General features: G+C 40.2%; 1 protein-coding gene across 1 annotated transcript in view; it reads left to right on the forward strand.

The window, feature by feature from the left end:
* Positions 1-23,455, forward strand: part of CCDC60 (coiled-coil domain containing 60) — a 112,824-nt gene that overhangs the window by 68,846 nt on the left and 20,523 nt on the right. The window contains exons 4-8 of the mRNA XM_024197397.2: positions 7,349-7,528; positions 13,998-14,120; positions 17,412-17,516; positions 19,682-19,772; positions 21,790-22,048. Of these exons, the coding sequence (XP_024053165.2) occupies positions 7,349-7,528; positions 13,998-14,120; positions 17,412-17,516; positions 19,682-19,772; positions 21,790-22,048 (758 nt within the window). The remainder of the gene's footprint in view (positions 1-7,348; positions 7,529-13,997; positions 14,121-17,411; positions 17,517-19,681; positions 19,773-21,789; positions 22,049-23,455) is intronic.

Here is a 23,455-nt window from a genome sequence, read left to right on the forward strand (position 1 = left end):
ACCCAATATAACAGAATTCGGATATAATGCGGTAAAGCAACGCTCCGGGGGGGCGGGACTGCGCACTTCGGCGGATCAAAGCAAGTTTGATATAACGCGGTTTCACCTATAACGCGGTAAGATTTTTTGGCTCCCGAGGACAGCATTATATTGGGGTAGAGGTGTAGTTAGGGTGATGCAGTGTCAGCGTAGCCACTGCGTTGCTTACATCGACTGTGGCTGCCTTTCAGAAGCCATCCCATAATTCCCCACATTGACAGTTAAATCAGTGCAAGCACACCTGGTGAGGATGAGCACTGCCGACACAAGGAGCATAGTGTGGAGACACACAAGCGATTTAATTACTGTACGTTGACGTAACTGAGGTTGACTTAATTTTGTAGTGTAGACTTGCCCAGAGCTCATTTCAACTATAGAAATGAAGCAACTTCTCAAGTGAAATGTGACATCAGTATAATATCCATAGCAACACTATATAACAATTTGGGACAGGGAATGGGGAAAAAAACTGTATCCAATTGAAACTGCAGTGAGGAAACCAAAATTTAATTAACTGCACTGAAATTTGATGAGGACACAGGGGTTAACACTTCTACAAAAATTGCTGTGAGATCTTTCATGACTACAGGTTGTCAGAACTTCAGTGTCATTAGCACCTTCAGTAGCACAGCACCTCTAAATCCACCCAAGGGCACTGACTGCATACTAAGTCAAAATGAAGCAGGCCAGCCACCTGCTGAATCACCATTTTCTGCACTTAGATATTCCTTTGAATTCTCCACCCCAAATACTGATCTCCCTTGCCCCTCCTTAGTTTGAGAGATCTGATGGGATCACAGTCCAACATTGTATGGCTGCAGGTGATTTAAGTGTTCATTTAAAATGTTTCAGTCGATTTTGTCTTTAATCTGCCATATTCTGAATGTTGTACTATATATTATTTAGTGTTCATTTACTGTAGTTCCAAAGCTATCATATTCTGACTTTTCTGTTTAAAAAAAAAAAAAAAAGAATGTAGTATTGTTCCATGAATGTTTGTTACAAACAATCCTGGTCAAAAGGAAGCTAAGAGGCAACATAGGTTATGGCACTTGCTTTTCACCTCAGAAGACCTGGGTTTGTATTCAGTTTGTCATTAGTGCAATGAGTTTGGCAGTCCCTAGGAAACATTTACATCACAATACCTCCTACACAATTTGGGAATTGGCAGAATGCCCAGGGAAGGCCCTTCAATGGATTAGTAGGGAGTTGTTGCAGATAAGGATTGAGGTGCTTTAGTGAAATATATGAAACTGCATTTAGACAGCCTGTGCTGTGAACAGCTTTCAAATCAATGCCACCTATGTTGTATTTGTTTATAAAATTGCTGCACGGGGCTAAATTCTTTCTTTATAGTGCCTAGGGACAGGGATAAACTCTACCATTGGCTCTAATCACGTAGGAGCCTATATACCACTAAACCAAGAAAGTCTGTGTAAATGAGCCATCCTGGGGCACAAAAGCTAACAACTCCCATGACCAAATAAATAACCTATATGTACCTGGCTAGATTTGTTGCTAGGCAAAATAACATGCGCCCAAACAAATACGTGCTTTTCTCTTGTCTCATAATCTGGAGTCATCAGGACTCTGAGGTAACATTCGACCTAGGGCAACAGAGCCTCAGCTGGTGTAAACAGGCCTAGTTCAGTGGCAGTCAAGAGAGCTAAACCCATTTACACCAGCTGAGTGAGGATCTCCCCACTTATGCACAGTTGCTGTCCCTTGTTCCTTGTGTAGATTACTTATAATGGTTCCTGTTTACATACTGTAGATGTGAGGATGGTAGCGAATTTGATAAAATTTTATATACAAGGTCAAATACATCCCTGGTGTAATGCCACTCAAGTTACTTAAATTGGCCCAGTGTATTTAAATAAAATGTAAATACGTTGGTAAATATGTGGTTTGGTTTGACGATGATCAAGTTTGTAACATCGTTGTGTTAGCTTCTTAATGTCATCCTAACACCGGATTTATGGTCAAGAGAAACAAATTAATGGATTCCTTCCGTTTTATCGGAGCCATTCCTGTGCAAAGAAATGCATCAGGCATCTTTAATCCTGGAGGCAAAAGCTTGACTCAGCAATACTTTTATGGTGCTGCATTACAATTAACTGATGACCCAGAGACCATGAAGGATTTAAAGAGTAATTTAATAAGCGTGGACTAGTACTAAGCACTGAAAATATGCTCGCAATCAATTTGCTGTATACACAGTATGCTACTAGGTCATTCTTTTGTGCATGTGGTTGACCTTTATCTATAATAATTTATGCCTATCAAGAAAAGTGAAGAATACTATTGCAAATTATTAGCACTCAAGAAACTCTTTTAATTTTCATGCTGACAAAGGTATTAACTTACCAAAAATAATGCACGTCCTTTTGTCTGAAAGACAGTTGAAAATCTGTGTTGTGACTACAGTTGACTAAAGCTCAATTACTGTAATAAATGTATTCCAAATTTCATCTCAATTGCATTTGCATTTTAATGAATGATTCTCACCTACTTATCAATCTGGCAGCCAGGCTAAATTTATTAAGTTACGGTATAAACAGGGCATTCTTATGCTAGCATTTAAATGCAGAAATATTTGCTGTGCCAATGCTGAAATATACACCTCTACCTCGATATAACGCTGTCCTCGGGAGCCAAAAAATCTTACCGCGTTATAGGTGAAACTGCATTATATTGAACTTGCTTTGATCCACCGTAGTGCGCAGCCCCGCCTCCCCCTCGCACCCCCGCCCAAGCACTGCTTTACCGTGTTATATCCGAATTCGTGTTATATCGGGTCACGTTATATCGAGGTAGCGGTGTATTGTAAATCTGCATTATATAAATATATTTCAATTACCTCTATATTCCAAGTTAGGATGTATTTAATTTTTTTCCATGCCAAAAGTCCATAGACTTCTAAGGTCTTTCTTGACCTTCTCTGGAATTGTGAATTTGTTGTTTAAATCTGGCATATGTTATAGCTTATACATACCGTTGCTGTGTTTTTTCACTAACCTGATTTATTTCTTTGTTACTACTTGGAAATTGGATGAAATTAATTAAGTGGAATAGTTGTTTGTAAAGAACGCCATTTTGAAAATCATATACGAAGAAGTGTTTATTCACCATTGGTTGTAGCCACATGTTCCTGTAGGCTTGCCAAGCAGATCACTGATTTTAGCATACAACATTTAAAAAGCCCTTTAAGTCAGGTAATCTTACAAAATTGTACTTAAACCCACACCACTTCTATATTTCTTTCCCCAATATTGCTGATTATTGAAGGAGTTTGTGTGTAAAAGAAATGTTCTGATTATTGAAGGAGTTTGTGTGTAAAAGAAATGTTCTGTTTTATCATTTTCTTTGTTTTTTCACCCATTTGCTTTGATTCATTTTACAATCTTACTCTTTAGTGTTTATGGCATCATAATCAACAGCCACAACAATGCTTCTACAAGTGGAAGAAGCAGTATGAAGGAAGGAAAAACATCTTTTTACACACAAATATCTTGATAATCATCAGTAATGACAGGAAAAACCTATAGAAAAATCACATGAGAATGAAGCAAGAGTTTGCTATGTTGTTAAAAAAGAAATTAAATGTGTCAAGAGATCTTTTATGTGAAAACCTTGAAGAACAATTAGCCAGCCTGATTTTATTCCAGAATCCTTGTGAACTTATAAAGCACACAGCATTTCTCAATAAGGCCATGGGTTTCTGAAAGCAATGTTTTTACTTTATTCCTGAGCCAGTACAGAAAGGTCTAGCAGAGAGGTTACGTTGTGTCAGAACAAGAGAGGTGGAGTGACTGGCGTTTGCAATTGCTGGGCTCAAAAAATGGCAAATTGTTACCTTCCACATGTAATTTGTCATAAACGCAGGCAGGCAGGGAGAGAGGGAGGGAGCTATTCACCTTGAGAACTAGTGAACTAAACACTTGCTGTTTGCTACCTATATAACCTTTGGGTACTTTAAGGCATCTCTAATAAGAAAACGGTTTGGTTCCTTCTCAGTAAAATGAACCAGGCCCAGCTTCAGCATAGATCTGTGTTAAAAGATTAGGTACAGCCTGACAACGCTTAATCCAAAACTCAGAAACACATCATTTAGATGGATACGTTCTGTGCCAGGGTATGAACCGTCATGTCTGACTTGGATCAGCTGCCACTTTCTAGTTACACATTGTAATCAAAGGCTGCAGAGTAACCTATTATGCTATGCCATATCCGTTTCACTGCCATGGTGCGCTTTCTCTTTTCTGTCCCTGCTATCATCCTATAGGGAGTGCATTATGGCTTCTTCTTTTTTCTCCTTACTGTAATGCCCTTGCCTGTTGTCTCCAAATCACTGACAGACTTCATTGACAGCTTTCCTGGTGCTGACAATGCAGCTCAGTGGCAGCAAGTGGAATTTAGCAGCTAACAGGTGGTTTCACGGCAATACCTGTCAGCTTGTGACAATTAAGCTAAGGTAGAAAGTGACATGGTGGCCAACAAGCTACTATAAACTATAGTTAACCAAGAGGTTATTTAACCTGATGAGAGAACAAAGCCAGGATGAGCTCAACATATTTAACTAATGTTGTATAGACTGTGAGACACCAGGAATGATCTAATGGGACTGAAGAATCTTTCCATTCTTTTTGCTTAGTGATATTTCTTCTTCTTCGTGGTGCAAAAGAAAATATTTTGCTGCTATTCAGTACATTTCGATTACCCTGTATAATTAGAGTGGAATATGCAACCTTCTGTTGACACTTATGTCCTTGACCTATAGCTATGTCAATCATCAGCATCAAACTGTAGCATCTCACCTGCATACAAAGTATGCTGACAACACATCCACTTTTGCGGGGAAGCTCCTGTTTTAGAACAGGTCCCTATTTTGAGAGTTGTTAGTTCCTCCACTATTTCTTAAACCAGATTGCCACTGTATGCACCTAAAGAGTCTGATTGCTCACTCTCTTTATGCCAGTGTAATTCTATTGACTTCAAAGAAAGTCACACTCAGTGGAAAATCAGGCTCAGAAAGTTCAGTGTGAGCTGGGACATCAAAGAAGACGACTTCCAAACCAGCTTCCCTCTCTAGTGCAAGTCACCTGTGTACTCGGGGAAAATGGATTATGCTGTTGGTGGGAACTGAAAAAACACATAAGTAGGCTTTGAAACTCATTACCACAGGGTATCATTGAGGTAAAAAACTTAGCATGATTCAGATATCGGACCTGTGTATGGATAAGGGGGTTGGACTAGATGACCTCCTGAGGTCCCTTCCAACCCTGATATTCTATGATTCTGTGATAACAAGAATACACAAAATAATAATAGTAAACAATAAAAAAAAGTTTTGGAAAGGATATAAAACCTCATGCTTCAGAGCTTAAACCAATCTCTATTAGGGGAGGAGACTTCCCCAATGTGCAGGTTATCCCATAACTGTGTACTACAGGGTTCCTTGCACTGAAGCACATGGGACTGGCCACTGTCAGAGCCCATGTACAGGACTAGATTGACCATGTATCTGATCCAGTAAGACAATTCCTATGTTCCTATTAAATGAATGAGAGAGAATTTTTCAACTCTCTGTTGTTTATATTACTAGAGCCTCTGGGTGCTGACGTTTGAAGAGGTATCTGTCTGTGTGGTACCACATGATTCATGGCCTTTACCCTCTCCTACAGTGTGGGTATATTCTGCATTGTATCCTGGCTAGCTCTGGGCTCGATAACAACAACAAAAAGATATTTGCTATTTTCAGGTTGTGGTTTATAGGCTCGCATTTCTCACCTGAAAGTATAAAATTAGGTACAGAGTCTCTAAAGCTAACTTTTGAGTTTTGAGTAGCTGTTTCCAGGAAAGATGTTGCAATAGGTCTGTCAAGCTAATTATTATTTATTATAATCTTTCTTTCTACAATTTCTGCAGTCTCTCTGAAATTTCCTTTACTTCCTACTAGGGCTGTCAATTAATCGCAGTTAACTCACGCAATTAACTCACAAAAATTAATCACGATTAAAAAAATTAATTTCAATTAATCGCATTTTTAATCGCACTGTTAAACAATAGAATACGAATCTGCTGGTGGCATCTGACTCAGATGATGAAAATGAACATGCATCGGTCTGCACTGCTTTTAATTGTTATCGAGCAGAACCCATCATCAGCATGGACGCATGTCCTCTGGAGTGGTGGTTGAAGCATGAAGGGACATATGAATCTTTAGCGCAATTGGCACATAACTATCTTGCAACTCCGGCTACGATAGTGCCATGCAAACACCTGTTCTCACTTTCAGGTGACGTGAACAAGAAGTGGGCTGCATTATCTCCTGCAAATGTAAACAAACTTGTTTGTCTGAGCAATTGGCTGAACAAGAAATAGGACTGAGTGGACTTGTAGGCTCTAAAGTTTTACATTGTTTTATTTTTGAATGCAGGGGGTTTTTTGTACATAATTCTACATTTGTAAGTTCAATGTTCATGATAAAGAGATTGCACTACAGTACTTGTATTAGGTGAATTGAAAAATGCTATTTCTTTTGTTTTTTACAGTGTAAATATTTGTAATCAAAAATAAATATAAAGTGAGCACTGTAAACTTTGTATGCTGTTATAATTGAAATCAATATATTTGAAAATGTAGAAAACATCCAAAAATATTTAAATAAATTGTTTTCTATTATGGTTTAACAGTACGATTAATTGCGATTAATTTTTTTTTTATCGCTTGACAGCCCTACTTCCTAGATTTCACATCTTCTTGTACAGCTGACATACAGTAAAACCAGCTTGATTTTCCTCTTTGGCCTCCTTCCCCACCTGACGCGCACACATTTGGAGATGCTTTCATTAGTGAACTGCTGAGAAAATGTTGCCTGGTTCCCTCAGATTACCACTGAGATGCAAGATTTTAGTGATCTGGAAAAGGCCATATTTGAACTTTCACTGCATTAAAAAAAATCATTAATTTCAACTGACATTATGGGCCATCTCAGAGTTTGATTAATTTTTTTTTACAGTTCTCACAAAATTTGCTTCTACGGAGATATGCGAGTATCTATGCGTCTCTCTGGTGTATTTATTTTTAATTTATGGGATCATTTTTCAAACCTTCCCATTTGACCAGTCAAATACACAATGTCTAGACTCTGCAATGCCAACATGTAACTCCTAACAATGATTAAAGGAAGAGAAATGCCCCTCAGAGAGAAGACCTTAAAACATCACTGGGTTTACCTGGCTGCATCTATAAAGTTTATGGATTTTGATTTTCTTTTAAATTCCGGTATCCCGTCATTTATTGGCAGGCATTTGATCAGTTCAGTGAAGCAGGGTCGGGGTTATTTCCACACTCTTCAGAAAGAAACGTTGGAGAGGAAGAATGCACTGAAATCAGCACGGCAAAAACAAAAGGAAAAATGGCGAACTGAATGGCAGCCACCCAGAGACTCATCAGATGAGGAAGACTCTGATGAAGAGCTAACTGAGTAAGTGGGTTTTTGGTATTTTGGTGACTTGAGAATCAAAGGTTTTGAAAGAGGCAGTTTCAGAATTAAACTCACTGTCTCTGCCATCAATATCTGAACGTTTGATTCACTGTTGCAAGATTAATCCCTCCTCATATAAGGCCTTTCTTGACTCTATATACAGACCCCAAATTTTCAATTTAGACACTTACATTAGGGCAACAAATTCTGCATTTGAACCCTCTGATTGGCACTGATGTGCCTAAAGTGGATAATCAGCCACCTAAATGCTGACTTCAACACCAAAATATGGAACTGGGAGCCTTAACATAGATGCCTGAGGCAGAATAGTCCCTCTCGTATGAAACAGAAACTTGACGTGCTTTAAAATTCAGTTAATAGAGTGGAAACTTGATTCGTGAACGTGGAGCAAAAATGCTTGAGAAACAGTACAAAGAGAGGAGGAGGCCTGGAGGGGAAGAAGGCTGGTGGGTGGAGGGAAAACTTCAGAGTTAGCTGAGGAGAGCTGGCTGTGTGAAGAGAAGACGTTGGCGCACAGGAGGTCTACAGTGCTTAGCTCTCTAAATTGTCCCACCTAAGAGTTGTTCCCACCATGCCACAAATAGGAACATGGGGACTAAGGGTCAGATTTGTACATGTATTTAGGCCTCTAAGGATGAGGGTAGGTGCTTAGTGGAACTTTCAGTAGTACCTAGATTGAAAGCCATGGGAATGAGGTACCCAGGCACTTGTGAAAATCCCACTAGGCTCCTATCCGCATCTTTGGGGGCTAAATATCTTTAACATTCTGGCCCTAAAGCACTAAGAACACGTTGGGATGGCACACAAAACACAGTGGCCTATTTGTGTTCATTTGGTCCTGCCTTCCTCTCCTTCTCCCACTCCCCACTCTGTTTAGTTTCATGCAATCCCAAACTTCCCATTATATTGCGGCTGTTAGCTGAGATTGTCGTTAGTAATAATTATGCTTCCTCCACTGAGATTTGCTAACCACTGGACTATTCTTCCTCTCAGAATCCGTTTTGTTTATTCAATAATACTCTATTTGTTCCTAGTACTCATTTCTAGCTATGCAGGAGTTGAACAGATGAAGTGTTGAATTTTAAGCCTGCATCCAAACAATTAGATTTTTACTTTTCTGCCATGCCCTCTTTTCCACCTACCCTCAGTATCTCTATGTAGGTTCTGTTTGGTCTGGACTTCAATATTCTCTAACTACATAGGCTACTCTGAAGTTTATATTCCGGCTTCACTTTGGGACTAAGAATTACAAAATCTCAAAAGATGCTTGAGACTGCAGTCTCCAAGTGGAGACAGGTCACACAGGAAGGGTGAATGGAAGGGAGCTGCTAGCTGGAAGCAGCAGCAATTCTCGATGGGGGCTTAGGACTTTGGAGACCTGGGTAAAAGTGCTTGCTTCACTGCAGACTCCCAATGTGACCTTGGGCACGTCATTTAGGGCCAGATTTGTTAACGTATTTTTAAAATGTTTTTGCCAGTATAGCTTATTTTGCTCTCTGAACCAGTAAAAGCTATACTGGCAATAACTCGTTTTTGCTGCTATCAACTGCATCTAGACTAGGGCTTTTGCCCTTATGGAAGTGTTGCACACACAAAAATCACACCCCTCGTGTAGATCTGGCCAAGGGAGTAAGGTTGGTATCAGTGACTACTTACTTGCTCAGCGTTTTACTTATCATTCCCTCCAACTGATTTTAAAAAGATCTTACCTGCATTATTGGATATTTATTCTCTAAAAAAGCAAAATCTTTAGACTTGGGTGAACCAAATACAGAATTAGGGTTGAGGTCCCTGATTCTCCTAATTGGAAACTTGGGTACTGAGCTGCCCTCTTCCAGTATGCGTGGGCTGGGATAAGAATGCACACTGAAACTAGTGAAAGAAATGCACTCTCTTGGCAGGCCTTCGTTTATATATGCAAACTGTCCAATGTAATTTATGCAGAGGCAGGATCCCTGCTAGCAGGTGTTAGTTTCATCCTTGTCATGTTATTCGTGTTTGCTTGTATGCTGTGGCAGGCAGTTAAAAAGCTGTTTTCAGTCTATGGGGGGAAAATAGGGATCGTTATCTGTTATTTCACTCCAGGCTGTAGCAGTGCTGAATTTATAAACTGGGAACTCAGGGGAGGTAAGAAGGGTGCTAAAGCAGTTTAAAGACTGCTTTGGAGGGGATCACTTAGGTTCTTTTCAACAGATAAAATCTAGCATCAGCCTTTTTCATAAGGATTTTTATATACGACTTAAAATACAGCATTTTACTATAGCTTCTACTGAAGATAATGAAAATCTCAGTTGAAGCTATTGAATGTACAGCATATTTTCATTACTTGATTATCTTGCACATTGGAGAAACACACTATTGTTCAAGCAAACCTTAAAACAGAAGCTTTTAAGTTATAACAGCAAAAAAGGCTATAAAAAGCCATCATGAAGTTCCAAACTTATTCTTTCTTAATTACTTACCTCCATGATTCTTTTCAATAACAAATCAAAAGATGATTTTGCTAACGGTGAGCACTATGAACTCTGCCTTTGGTAGGAAAATCTAAGTTGTGTTCTTTCTGCCTCTGACCTAATCAGAAATGAATGTTCTGCAATCAGAATTTATCGGACAGTTTTATGACTGGTATGCGAAGAAGAGCAGTATCTAGCACTCTTGCATAGTTATCTTGGTTTTATAGTTCAAAGAGGAGTAAATGAATCTTTTTCCTTCAAGTAAGACTCGAAAACAAACAGGAGCCGATATTTTAGGCCTAATGCTCTACTTCATTACATCAGTTTTATGCTAGAGTAGCTCCATTGAAGCCAATGGAGATGCACCAGTATAAAAACAATATAAGAAGGGTAGAATCAGGGCCACTGAGTTAAGAAGGTGCCTTTTGTATAGTCCCTCTTCTCACCATGGGACTGGGCGTGTGTATATTGGCTTAAATGGGTTATGGATGAGCAGCCAAAGCCATTCTTTCAGCATCTCTCTGACTGTTGACAATGGACTGATGTGTTTACATTTAATTTTGTGAGGCTTCTGACTATAATAAATACAATCAACTACAGTAGTTTATTTTACACAGATTTGTGCTCCTTTGCCAGTAGAGGCTAATAAAGATGTTCTTTTCAAATGTCTTAAATGGTGACAGACTCATCACTTTGTAGCAGTATTTATCTGAGTGTCCTGTGGTAACAGAGATTTGGAAAGTTGTAAATAAGATTAAAATTAACCTGATTCCTACAGTACCAGTATATAGAGGGATTTGCATATAAAACAAATTAACAGTCAATCTCCAACTTAGGAATGACCAGAGAGAGCTATGTTAGTAAATAGGAAATAGCAGATATTTAATTGTTGGAATTCTCAGCTCCCAAGAAGTTCTGTCATAAAGTCACATCAGCAAGGACGTATTAGAGCACCTAATTTATTTCAATGCAGGAATGTTTCTTTTATTTCTCCAGTGTAATGCTTAAGTTACCCACTTGGGGGTAGTTTTGTTGAAATCCTATATAAATATATTTACATTATTGTATGTTTTGAGAAATCGTGCAGATTTTTGGAACCCTAAAATATGTACTTGACATAAAAGCTTAGTTCTGATAAACTATTTGTAAGTATGTTCTAGATGATTTGATGCACCCTAGCTTTCTTTCCAGTCGTGTGTATTGTCCTGGTTTTCCATCTACAGATTCAGTTGAAAAAAATGAAACAGTGATGGTTATAGCTAGTTTTTGTTGGTTTTTGTTTAGAAAGAGCAAGTGGCTTGGTGCAGGAAAAAAATGATAAACATTTAATCTTCTACATTTTATGTCACTTACGGTAGGTCTCCAGCAAATGTTGTTGTAGTGATGGGACTTTGTTATTGTGGTTACATACACTGCAGCATATAATTGTGTTAACGACTATTTTAATGCATGAATAATTAGAAACCTGCTGCCCACACCATCCCAGAAATCAGTAGAGAGAGGAGACACACCCTTCCTCTTATTAGTTTGGAGTGCAGGACTTATAAGTAACTCCGAAATGTGGAGGGTTGTAACAGTTTCTGTTCTGGCAATTGGACTTTCTTCAGGGCTCATAGAGAAAAAGAAAGTAAGTCTGATTTGGGGAAGCATGAAAATGTGCTGTTTTGCACAATGGAACCTCTAGGTTACATAGCCATGTTCATTTGGATCAGCATAAATGTCTAATGTAGAATGTAACTTTGACTGCTTTGGGTGAAAGAGTCTGCTTCCCAAGGTGTGATGTCAGACAGACTGTACCTATACATTTGACTGCAAGACACTTCAGTTGTGACAGCCCGAGGTAAATCCCATTACTGCAGCCTTGATCCCTTCTGTAGTATCAAACATATTAGGCAGAGCTGAATAGCCACGCATTTCTTCATTTCTGAATTAGCTAAAGAACACTGAGATATCTGATCATTCATTTTGTGTAACAGTGGGTGCCTAGGCAGTATATGAGTCACTTAACTCAATGCTGAGATGAATGTTGCCATGCTAATGTTGTATCTGCTATCACAGTTGCTTTGCTTTAGGAAAATTGTGGCAGTGGAATGCCAGGAGCACATATTTTTTTTTCTTTTGATTCCAACTACACACATCTTCTAATTAGCAGCAGGAGGCTCACTCTAAAGTTCTGTTCCATATTCATAAAGAGAACCTTTTTCCAGAAGTGTATTCAGTCATCTAAGAGGACCCTGTTCTCAAAATTCTGCATATACTTTTAAGGATTCTGACTCTGACCTTACCTGCCAGCTATTCTGATGTGGGCAGTATCATTTCAGATTTACATTTATCATATTACCGATTGCAGTAAACACTGTTGTCTGTTCATTGTGGACCCACTATAATCTTTTGCATAGCCATGTCCTTGGAGTGTTCTGCTAAGTAGCACCCATGAAAAAGCAAACTGATATCACAGCCTTATGCACTTGATATTTTCCCCTCCTCCTGCTCTTCGCTTTTGTCCTGTTCCACTATCACTCTGTTATTTAATGCAGTGATGAATGCCGGAAAACCTGCCTCATTTATTCATATCTTCATAACTTTTCCTCTGCTGCACACACGCTTCTTCACACAGTCTTATTAACTGTCAGTTTTAAAAGCTTGCTTCACCTGCCCCAAGTCTAACAAGGCAGACAAGCTTTGACAATCCGTGTGGGATACAAAGGTTTTTTGTTTTATTTTTCATGGTGTATCCTTGGAACACTATACAAGAGGTAGAATAGAATAGAATAGAATCATAGAATATCAGGGTTGGAAGGGACCTCAGGAGGTCATCTAGTCCAACCCCCTGCTCAAAGCAGGACCAATCCCTAACTAAATCATCCCAGCCAGGGCTTTGTCAAGCCTGACTTTAAAAACCTCTAAGGAAGGAGATTCCACCACCTCCCTAGGTAACCCATTCCAGTGCTTCACCACCCTCCTAGTGAAATAGTTTTTTCCTAATATCCAACCTAAACCTCCCCCACTGCAACTTGAGACCATTACTCCTTGTTCTGTCAGGTAGTGTCGTCTTGTCCCAGGATGATGATAATCTACCCACGAAATTTCCATCCGGGGGAACTACCTCATATTTCAGGCAAGTCCATTGCCTCGCAATCTTTGGAAACCCCATTTTTGTGCTAGAAATGACACCAGGTATGCATATATAGTCAAATCCACCAGCTCGCATTTCAGAGCCAGCCAGCAGCGTCATGCCCTGATACAGAAGCCCTACAGAGTAAATTGTGAAAATAAAATTTCTTATGGCAACTCCAACTTCCTAACAAGTGACAGTGCATAAACCAAAGGTTTCACTCAGCTTCTCAGATTGTGCTTATTACCTTGGGTAGGAGGCCTTCCAGTGACATACTAAGCTATGTGATTGACATTTGTCACCTCAGATTCCTTCTCCATTCCTCTCCACTTCCATCAAACTATACAAGAGCCAAATTTTCAAACGAGTGCCAGTTTGGTCTCTAGTGTTTTTGCTCACACAGTAAATTTGTCGTGAAAAATTGTGTGCAGAATGTATAGGCAACTTTTGAAACTTCAGCCCGTAGTATTACTGAGAGAACCTTTACAGAAGCCAACATGCTAGTAAGGGGTCTGATTCTCTACTCCATTACACTGCTTTTATATCTGTGTAATTCCACTGAAGTCAATGGAGCTACACCTGCCTAAAACTAGCATAATGGAAGGTAGAATCAGTTTCACAGTTCTTTTCTCAACAATATGGTCAAGAAAATTCTTATAATCGTAGATGGCCAAAAGAATATTCATTTATTATAAATGCCTAATTCAGAGTTCGGTAGTAGCAATCAAAGTTCTGGCAGATCAGAACAGACAATGCTACTTTAAAAAGAAGGGAAGAGGAAGGATGGGCGTGGGTAATATAAATAAGGCTAGGCAGTCACAATTGTTCCCTATACATTGTATCTTCCACTTCTAATGTTTATCCTTGTCCCCTCCCTTAGTTTCTTTTTAACAGAAGGTCCCCTGCTGAGGAAGAAGGCAAAGAAGAAAAAGAAGACTATCATACAGCCTTTCATCCCTGTCTACAACAGTCTTTTGGTTCCACAGCCACCTGCATCACATACGTATGTTCTAAGGCAAATCTAAGATGCACCCATCTTGCCAGTATATAAGAGGGATGCAAAGTAAAATGAGACCCAAAGTGCTAATGCCTCAGGCCACGGTCTGCCTGATGGCCCATGAACCCTAGAATTTTGGAAATATGTGGCTCATAAAATAGACAACATTTTTACCTACAACAGGGTCAAATTCTATCCTCAGATGAATGCATGTGATTCCCATTAACTTTTAATGAAAGTCCTGCCTACACATCAAAAGTAGTATTTGTCTCACAGGCCCTGATCCTACAGACCCCCTACTCTATGTGGTGAAGATTTCAAGATTAGGTTAATTTTTAAAAAATACGGTCAAATTCAAAAGTTTAGATTGTCTACCTAAAAATTGTTTCATGTAAGAGGGAGCATCTGTATGTACTAAGTGTGTATGGGTATGCTTCTTTGAATTCACAATGTCTGCGAAAACATACTTACGTGGTGTTGGGTGTTGAATGCTCACAACTCCCATTAAAATCAATAGAAACTGAAAACACTAAGCACTTCGCAGGATCAGCCTCATACAAAGGTTTCATACCCAGAAATCATGGGGCGTTCAGGAATCAGGGTGCACATCAATCTTCTACAGAAGTTCAGAGTAGTCTAGAATGCAAAGGAGACATTGAGAAATTTGATATGCCACAATTCTTTTGTACCCACATATAAGGACCAATGTTTGCTTTCAGATACACACACTTGCGTCCCATTGATTTCGATGGGAATTGTGCATACATAGGAGATTTTTTTTTTCACTAGCTAGCAATCAGATTTTTGTAATACCTGTTAAATACCTCCAGGTTAATTGCTGACCACCATACAGCTCCTGTCAGAACAAAATCCAGTCCCTGACACTTTCTGCTGCCAAACCTTTTCCCATACCACCAACTCACTTATTATTAATCACGTTTATGATTATCATGCCTAGCGGCCCGCTGAGAACAGGGCCTATTAAGCTAGGTGCTGTACAACCATTGTATAAAAGGCAGTCCCTGCCCCAAAGAGCTTACTTACTGAATAGACAAGACAGAGCACCGGGGAAAGGGATAGAACTAGAGGTGGCTGGAGAACAATACAGGGCTGCAACAACTTTCAAAGTTTTACATTTGTTTTTGTTCCACACTGGAACAAAATCAAACCATATCAGATGTCTTCATGAAATGAAATTGTGTCAACAGTCAGGTTTTTTATTAGGATCTCCCTTACTGAAAGTGATGTGAAAGTCCACCCTGGACTTCGGAAATCTTCCCATCCAAAACTTTGTCAACACTGATGGTTTTCTGTGAAGTGTTTCACCTTTGACGAAACCGCATTTTTCAGTGAAAAAGTCTGTTGTCAAAAATCTTCCAATCATCGCAAGACGTAACATATAAGCAGAGTGAACAACGTGATGGCGGCTAACATCATGTTAGTTCGGTGACACTTTTAGTTTCGTCATTTAACTCTCTTCATTGGGCTTAGTTAGGAGGATATTAGCTAGATGGAAAGATGGACAGAGAGGGCAGGAGGGATTGGAGTAAACAGCCGATCAGCACAGGGGAGAGAAGTTCAGCATGTAAACTGCAGAAAAGCTTGCTGATGGCATCATCAAAGTCCATCCGTGTCTCCTAGAACTGCTTTCTGCAGCTGCTGTGCCCACTTCCATCTCGGGCCGGCTCCTCCCTGAAGTTTCTTCCCAAAGGTCACATGACTTAGAACAGGGTAGACACAACATGGCTCCTGCTGCCATGAGCTTAGTGCCTCCCATGCACAGTTTTGGGACTGGAAGTAGCTGGCAGAGAATGGTGGCCCCAACTGGGCTCCATTTTGCCTCCTCCCCCCAGTGCAGCAGGACCTGTTTGAATTGATTTCTGCAGCTGCCTGCTTCAATCTCCTAACCTCTCCCAGCCATTAAGCTTTCCCACACATATTTGGATGGTGCGAAATCCCTCCCCATCTCCATCAGAAGCCCTGGGAATGTAAGTAACAGGAAAGCTCTAGAATATACCAGTGCTAAGAAGAGAGTCTACAGCATCTGTGGCCAGCAAAGACAACCTCCAAGCCTGTTGCATCCCTCTTCACAGGTATATGGAGGAAATTGTGATAGCGGGGGAGCATGGAGTAGGCACATAAGACTGAAGGTTTCAATAAAGTTTGGGTACTATCCTGAACTTGTGCATGTATATGCCCAGAAAACCTTCAAACCCTATGAGATTTGACCACCACTAATAATAATGGCCATCATAGATCCACACTCACACTTACCTTCCTCCACTCCATTAGCTGAGTTTCTCCTTTTGTGGCTCAGTCATAAGGAACTGATAGTTGGATGTTGTTAGAGAGACAAGGTGGGTGAGGGAAGATCTTTTATTGGACCAACTTCTGATGGTGAGAGAAATAAGCTTTTGATCTTACACAAAGTTCTTCTTCAGGTCTGGGAAAGGTACTCTCAACATCACAGCTAAATGCAAGGTGGTCCAGTAAAATATATTACTCCACCCACCTTGTCTCTCTAATATCCTGGGACTGACACAGCTACGAGTACACCGCATAGTTTGGGGTTGTGTCATTCACAATATTTACATGCACTCCAGGATTATGCCTTGCTCTCACTCAAGCAAGTGCAAACGGTGTCTGGAAACCCTGAGTAAGGATTCCTGAGTGAGTACATAGAAAGGCACAAAAACCTAGGAATGTGGATCTGTGTTAGGCTTGGTCCACACTGGGGCGGGGGACCGATCTAGGAAACGCAACTTCAGCTACGAGAATAGCGTAGCTAAAGTCGACGTTTCCTAGATCGAACTAAGTTTACTTACTGCGGGTCCACGTGGCGCAGGCAAGCTCCCCTGTCGACAGCGCTTCCTCCTCTCGGCGAGCAGGAGTTCCGCAGTCAACGGGGGAGCGCTTCTGGGATCGATTTATCGCGTCCAGATGAGACGCGATAAATTGATCCCAGAAGATCGATCTCTACCCGCCAAATCAGGCGGGTAGTGTGGACCTAGCCTTAGATACTGCCTTCACAAAACACAACTGTATAATTTACCCTTTCCCACCAACAGATGTGGAAAAATCACCCAGGGTGTGCTGGCTAACTGACATGAAGTTGTTTACAGGAAGCATGATCCAAGATATGCTGTTAACCTATTCTGTGTTTATCCCCAAGATTATTGTTGTCAGTCATTTAGTTCCTGACTGTTTGCCAGGGTATCCCCTGAATGTAATGATCAAACTGTTCCTTCTGTCACCTTTGCAGTACAGCACTTGTTTGTTTTTTCTTCATTTTCACAGTGAACCCCTCTTTCGACAGCTTTGTGCTCTACACTGGCTCTTGGAGGCTTTGACTCTCGAACCCAACTGTTCCTTAAAACCTGTGTTAACCTGCTGGAATCCAAAGTACATGCACGCTGTATAATATTCTTTGATGGGATGAGGTTTTTTTTCTCTTGCAAACATTGTTGGTTTTCCTCTCCCTTTGCTTTTAAGTAAAAATTATTCGAGTTACATGTGATTACTAATTCTGGGCCATATTGTGTTATCAACTTGTGCACAGAACTCCCCTTTGGAATCAGTAAGTTCTGTCGACAAATCAGCAGCATAGCATGGCCCTCTGTTGGTATATGCTGTAGCACTAGCAGAAAGGATCTTGAGCTTTTGAAGCCAAATTTGGTTTTAAAAAATTATGCAAGTTAAATGTATTGACTAAGGTCCTGATTCTGCAGCCTGCCTTGCATGGCTTGCCCAGTGAAATCAACTGGAATTTTCTCTCCAGAGTGATTGCAGTACAGAGCCTGTATCTAGTGATATTTGCTAGCTATTTTTATTTCATCACTTAGATATGGCTCTGGGCTGTTTTAAAAGATAAGTTACTTCAGAACATTTTGTACTATAGCTGTTTCACTTGTGTAATTAGTAGTAAATACTGTTTTTAATTTTTCAACATTTTCAGCCAGTAGACATAGTAATATTGAAATAACATATTTAAAGTATTCAGGAAGTTTTCTTAATTGTATATCCAGACATCAGATGGAAGCATAAAGCAATGAATGAAATTCTTTTATCTGATCCTCAGGGCAGAGCTCTTCAAGGCGGTTCTGGTTTCTCTCCCTATAGGCCCAGAAATCCAATTGACACAAATAGAAGCTTTGCCTGTATACAACAGAGAGAGCAGAATAGTCTTGGAGAGAATTCACCAGGTGGACTGGAGATGAAAACTTAGTCCATTGTGTGTGAAATGTTTGCCCCCGCTACGTATGTGGACTAGGCACTAGCGAGGGACGAGACACACGCTGTGCCAGTGGGTTTCACAAATATTTGCTCACAGCAGAGAAATTTAGACTCAGGGCTTTTGGGTTCAATTCCAGGCTTAGTAGGGGAATGTGCCCTACTGATGTTTGCACTCTTCTGACCCCAGTCTCTCACCCCAAGCCTCTCTCTCTCTCCTTCTGCTCCTATACACTCCTCAACTACTCCAGCCCCCCTTCCCCTCTGCTCCTACCCTACCCCTTCATTCCCATCCTCTGCCTCTTCCCTCTCCCCTCTGCATTCAAGTCAGATGACTTCCTCTATCTCTTCCGTACAGCCTGGGTGCCAGTACAGGGAGCATTGAGAGCACAGAAGAGACAGGTCCTGTGCTCTCCGTTCTGGTGCCCCACACCACAGCAGCCCCTAGCAGAGCAGTTACAGGAAAAGTCCTGCTCAGCCGTTACAGCCCCAATCTAACCCGTGCTCGGTGCAGCAGGCAGATCCTTCAGTGTATTTAGCTGTCACACTAATGAGTCTCTACTAACCACCTGTGAACTGTGATCTTTTTCAAAGTCTTATAACTTGACCAAATTTGGGAGAATTGTCAGGCAGACAGCAAAAGGCACATCCCTGGTGCCAGGGCACCTCCCCCTGACAAATTTCAATACCTTGCTCCAAAGAATGGAGATAGTCCAACTTTTCAATGAAACAGCTGGAAGAATTTTTTAACATGGTCAAAACAGAATGCAGTTTCCCTAATCTTGTTCTTGGAAATGGCTGAAGTATTTTAAATGAAACTTTAAAAACAAAATTCAGTCTGAGGCTGGCACTTGGCATGGCAAATCTCAGCCCAAATTGATAGAAGTTATAAGCAACTGAAAACATGGTCTTTATAATGAAAAGATCAGGCATTTTCAACTATAATCAGCACTTCAAGCTCAATCTGTAATAGGCCAAATCTGCAGTCAATTACATCCATGCAGCTACACCACCCAGACCAAATTCTTCAGTGCCTTCCACTCTCTGGAAATGGGAATGCACAGAAATAACTGAGAGCAGAATTTGGCCTAATGCATGTGTGGTATGTTTGTAATACATAATGGCTAAGCTTTCTGAACAGTTCTCTTCACCTGTGACTATAATTCACTCGCTGCTATAACACTAGTAAGTTATCCCTCTCCTTACAAGTGAAGATAAATGTCAAAGCAGAGATTGGCCATCATTTATTCTCTATTTATTGCATTTCTAAAAAGAACTTGTTGTAATAAAAGCAAGATTCTGGAAATGGAAAACTCATTAAATTGTTTTTCACTTAGGGACCCTGGTGGCAGTAAAAGTACATTTAAAAAAATCAATAAGGACAAGGCAGCAAGGTATAGATGGGAGCACTTTATCATGGATACAAAGGTAACTTCATTGCTAATTTCTACTTTACGAGCTAGTCCAACTTTCAAAATATTTGTTTTCTCTGTTTTGTTCCCTCATATAACTCCCTGATTTGATCTTTCTGCTTTGAAACTTGTGACTGCAAGACGCGTGGCTCTCTGGATTTTGATAAAAAATAATGTTTGATGACGGATTACAGAAAGAGCAATAGTTAGCCAGATGCAGGAGTGTAGCTGTGGCTTGGCTGAATAGTAACTAGTGATGTTGCTGGAGGGAAATGTACTACGAAAAAATATGAGTCCCTGAAAATATTGGCATCTTGCCCCTTTGTTAATTAATTGGGGATGCAATCCTGCTTACCCATATTCAAATGAGTAGATCTTACTCATACAAGTAGGCTACTGTAAGCCATGTGAGTAAGAATGATGCAATTTAGCAGGATCCAGTTCCAGTTTGCTTGCTAGCTTTTTAAGGGCCCCATCCTGACAAACTCCAACAGTTAGTTTGGTTTTTTTAACTTAATTAAAAGGTAAAAATTTAAATTGGAAAACAAAGTCCAAGTGCTGAGGGCAGTACAAGAAACCGAAATCAAGTATGGCATCTAGAGAAAAGGAAAGGGAGGAGAAAATAAGGCCATTCAGATGAAAGGCTTTTTAAGATATCGAAAATTTAAATCTTTAACTGAGGAGAAGTGACATTATTGAAGGCAACATCAGGTGTACTACAGAAAATGTTGTGGAGAACTTTGATGCTCTTCTGCTGAGATAGTCCATGTTTCTGAAGAAGTGACGGATGCTTTCTCTCCCTCTTTATTATTCATTTATTTATTTACTTACTTACTATTACTACCACTACTATTACTACTAAAGGTGTTTGCATGAAAACAAAGGAAGTATAATGCCCAGGGGTTAGACCAGGAGACATATGTTTATGATTTTGCTTGAGGAATCAGTAGCAAGAGTTGCTGAACTTCTAAAAAGACAAAGATCATGTTTCATCATAAAAACAGCCATACTCAGCCAGACCAATGGTCCTTCTAGCCCAGTATCCTGTCTTCCAACAGTGGCCAATGCCAGATGCTTCACAGTAAGTGAACAGAACAGGCAATCATCGAGTGATCCATCCTCTGTTGTCCGCTCCCAGCTTCTGGCAATCATAAAGTAGGGACACTCAAAGCGTGGGGTCCTCCATGAACTGATCTAGTGCTTTTTTTGAACCCTGTTATATTTTTGGGCTTTACAACATCCCCTGGCAAATATCCTTTGTAATAATAAAAAAGAGAGGAGAGAGGGGAATCAGCAAATCTTACAATATTCACCGAACTGTTTCTAAATCGGATGTTTTCCAGATTCCCATGTGGGATTAGGTTAGGGCCCAAATCCACGAGAATCAAGGAATCCAACGTGAATGCTGATGTTGACATTTCCTTTCCGCTCTCATGTTGCTGGGGCTTTTTTTTCTTGCAGCCTAAATTAGACAGAAGTTTCTCTGTTGTCGTTTACATTGCCATTATTTAAATGTAGGTTTTCATATTCGATATGAAATCTTTTCTTGAGATATGGGTTCCTCCAGGGTATTTGCAATGTGATACATTCTGTTTTGATGATCAAGCGTGCAGATTTCAGTCTGCTGAGGTTTCATATTTCTGACACAGGAAATTGATTTCCAGGGTGTGGGAGAGGTGGAGGCTTGAACACTTATCACTACAGCTTTGACCTTTTTCTCCCTGGAGGTGAAAAAGTTGAGGATTTCTTTATTAGCAAACCTCTATGAAGCTGCAGTGCTACTTGTTTGCAAAGTATACTGGTCCACTTGGCACTAATGCCAGAGCCAGAGAAAGATGCAGAGAACAACCCAAAATGAAAGAGACTCCCAATTTAGCAGTTTAGCCAACCTGTTGAATTCGCTGCAGAAAATCTGCGGGGCGCAAAAAAGCCCAGAGGAATCCAGTATTGGCATTAGATATGGAAATACAGTGCACCATCCCTGTCAAACGTTGTTATAAAAATTCCCCTCCTTTATTTTCCTTCTGGGTAAGAAATCCTGCCAGAAAACGCCACGTAGTCAGCTTAGCAGGAAGACAAACAAGAAAACATCTATCATAAGCGTCTCTCGGCTTAGTGGTCTGTCATCTCCTCATAGTCGAACTCCTCTGGGCAGCATAAGTTCCCTAGTCCCCAGCTCTGAAGACAATACCAATGTGAATACAGCTCCCATTGATGTCACCAAGGAATGTGAAGACAGTGAGTCAGTACAGAGCAAACAAACCAGAGAGGATGAAGAGCCTGTTTCCCACTGTAAGTTGCCTTTACTTGACTGCACAGTAACAAATGTATTTGCTTCAACAGTTGCCAAGAAGATCTTTATCTTAAAGATACTTCTGGCTGTAGTAGGTTGTATGACTTTGAGCAGGTCACTTAACCTCTCCATTCTTCCTTCTCTCTATCTGCAAAATGGGGGCAATAAAGCACAATCTCAGGCGAGTATTAAGAGGCTTATTTAATTAATGTTTGTAAAGTGTTTTGGCATCCTCGGACAGATGGCACTACAAAAATGCATGGTATTGTTATATAAATCAGCACATAATGCTTTTTCCCATTACCAGGTTTCTTATTTGCAATAAGCACGACAATCGCTGGACATGAAGCAAATCCTCACATTTTATTTGGCTTGTGCAAAGGGCTTCATAAAGTGGAATGTCCTTTTCATCTTTCCTGTCTGCTTTAAAGACAGAGGTAATCTATTCTAAAATACCTTTATGGATAAAGGACTGCATTGGCTTCATGTACCAGCAGGTGGGTCAGTGAGGTGTCATTTCACTCGAGCAATGTTGCCAGATGGGCAGAGAGGACTGAAGCATCTTCCTGGAAAATCCTCAAAACTACTTTGCAGTTTTATATGATAATACAAATTTTATTTGTCTGTATCAGTGCAGTCTTCAGCCATAGCTATGCTGTGAGCTGCATTATAAGGTAAGTTTAACTCCTGCTTAAGTCCATTGATGTGCTGTATGCACTGTCTATCCAGGTGCTTTTTTTGTGCTGATATACTGTAGGAGAAAACTATTTACCAGTAATTCAGTTTGTTTTATTAATCTACGTATTCATCTTGCTGCTTCATTTTAATTAATATTATTGGAGGAATTGGGTTTGATTTGCTAGATCATCATGTCCAGTTCTCAGTTGAGGTCAACTTTATGTGCCAGTAGGTTTGGACATCCCATTACTAAGTTCTAATACATCAAGAAAACCTGATTCACAGCTTCAAAAGATTAATCCTCTCAGCTGTGTTATAAGGAAAAAAGTACTTTGCCTAAAGTGAGCAGGAGAAGGGACTGTGGCTCAGAAGATCATGGTACAATTTCTTTTCAGTAGCCCTCACTATGATGAAACAATTTGAAACCGTTGTGAACGAATTGCTATGGATTTGCCATTGTTCTGCCCATCAAGTTAGTCAGATGGCATACAATCCACAACTCGGCAGTTTTCAATAGAAGATGTCTCACAAAAGTAGAACTTCTGTAACAACCAGCTGACCCACTGTAATTCCATATGGGGCAGTGGAACTACATAGATATTTTTTTAATTTGGGACTGTTTACTAATGTACACATTACTCATGTATTAATAGCATTTATTTGTATTACTGTGGCATCTAGAGGCCCAGGGCCGGCTCCAGGGTTTTGGCCGCCCCAAGCAGCCAAAA

This window comes from Terrapene carolina, unplaced genomic scaffold (assembly GCF_002925995.2).
Source record: "Terrapene carolina triunguis isolate 2854851 unplaced genomic scaffold, T_m_triunguis-2.0 Scaffold951, whole genome shotgun sequence".
NCBI lineage: Eukaryota > Metazoa > Chordata > Testudines > Emydidae > Terrapene > Terrapene triunguis.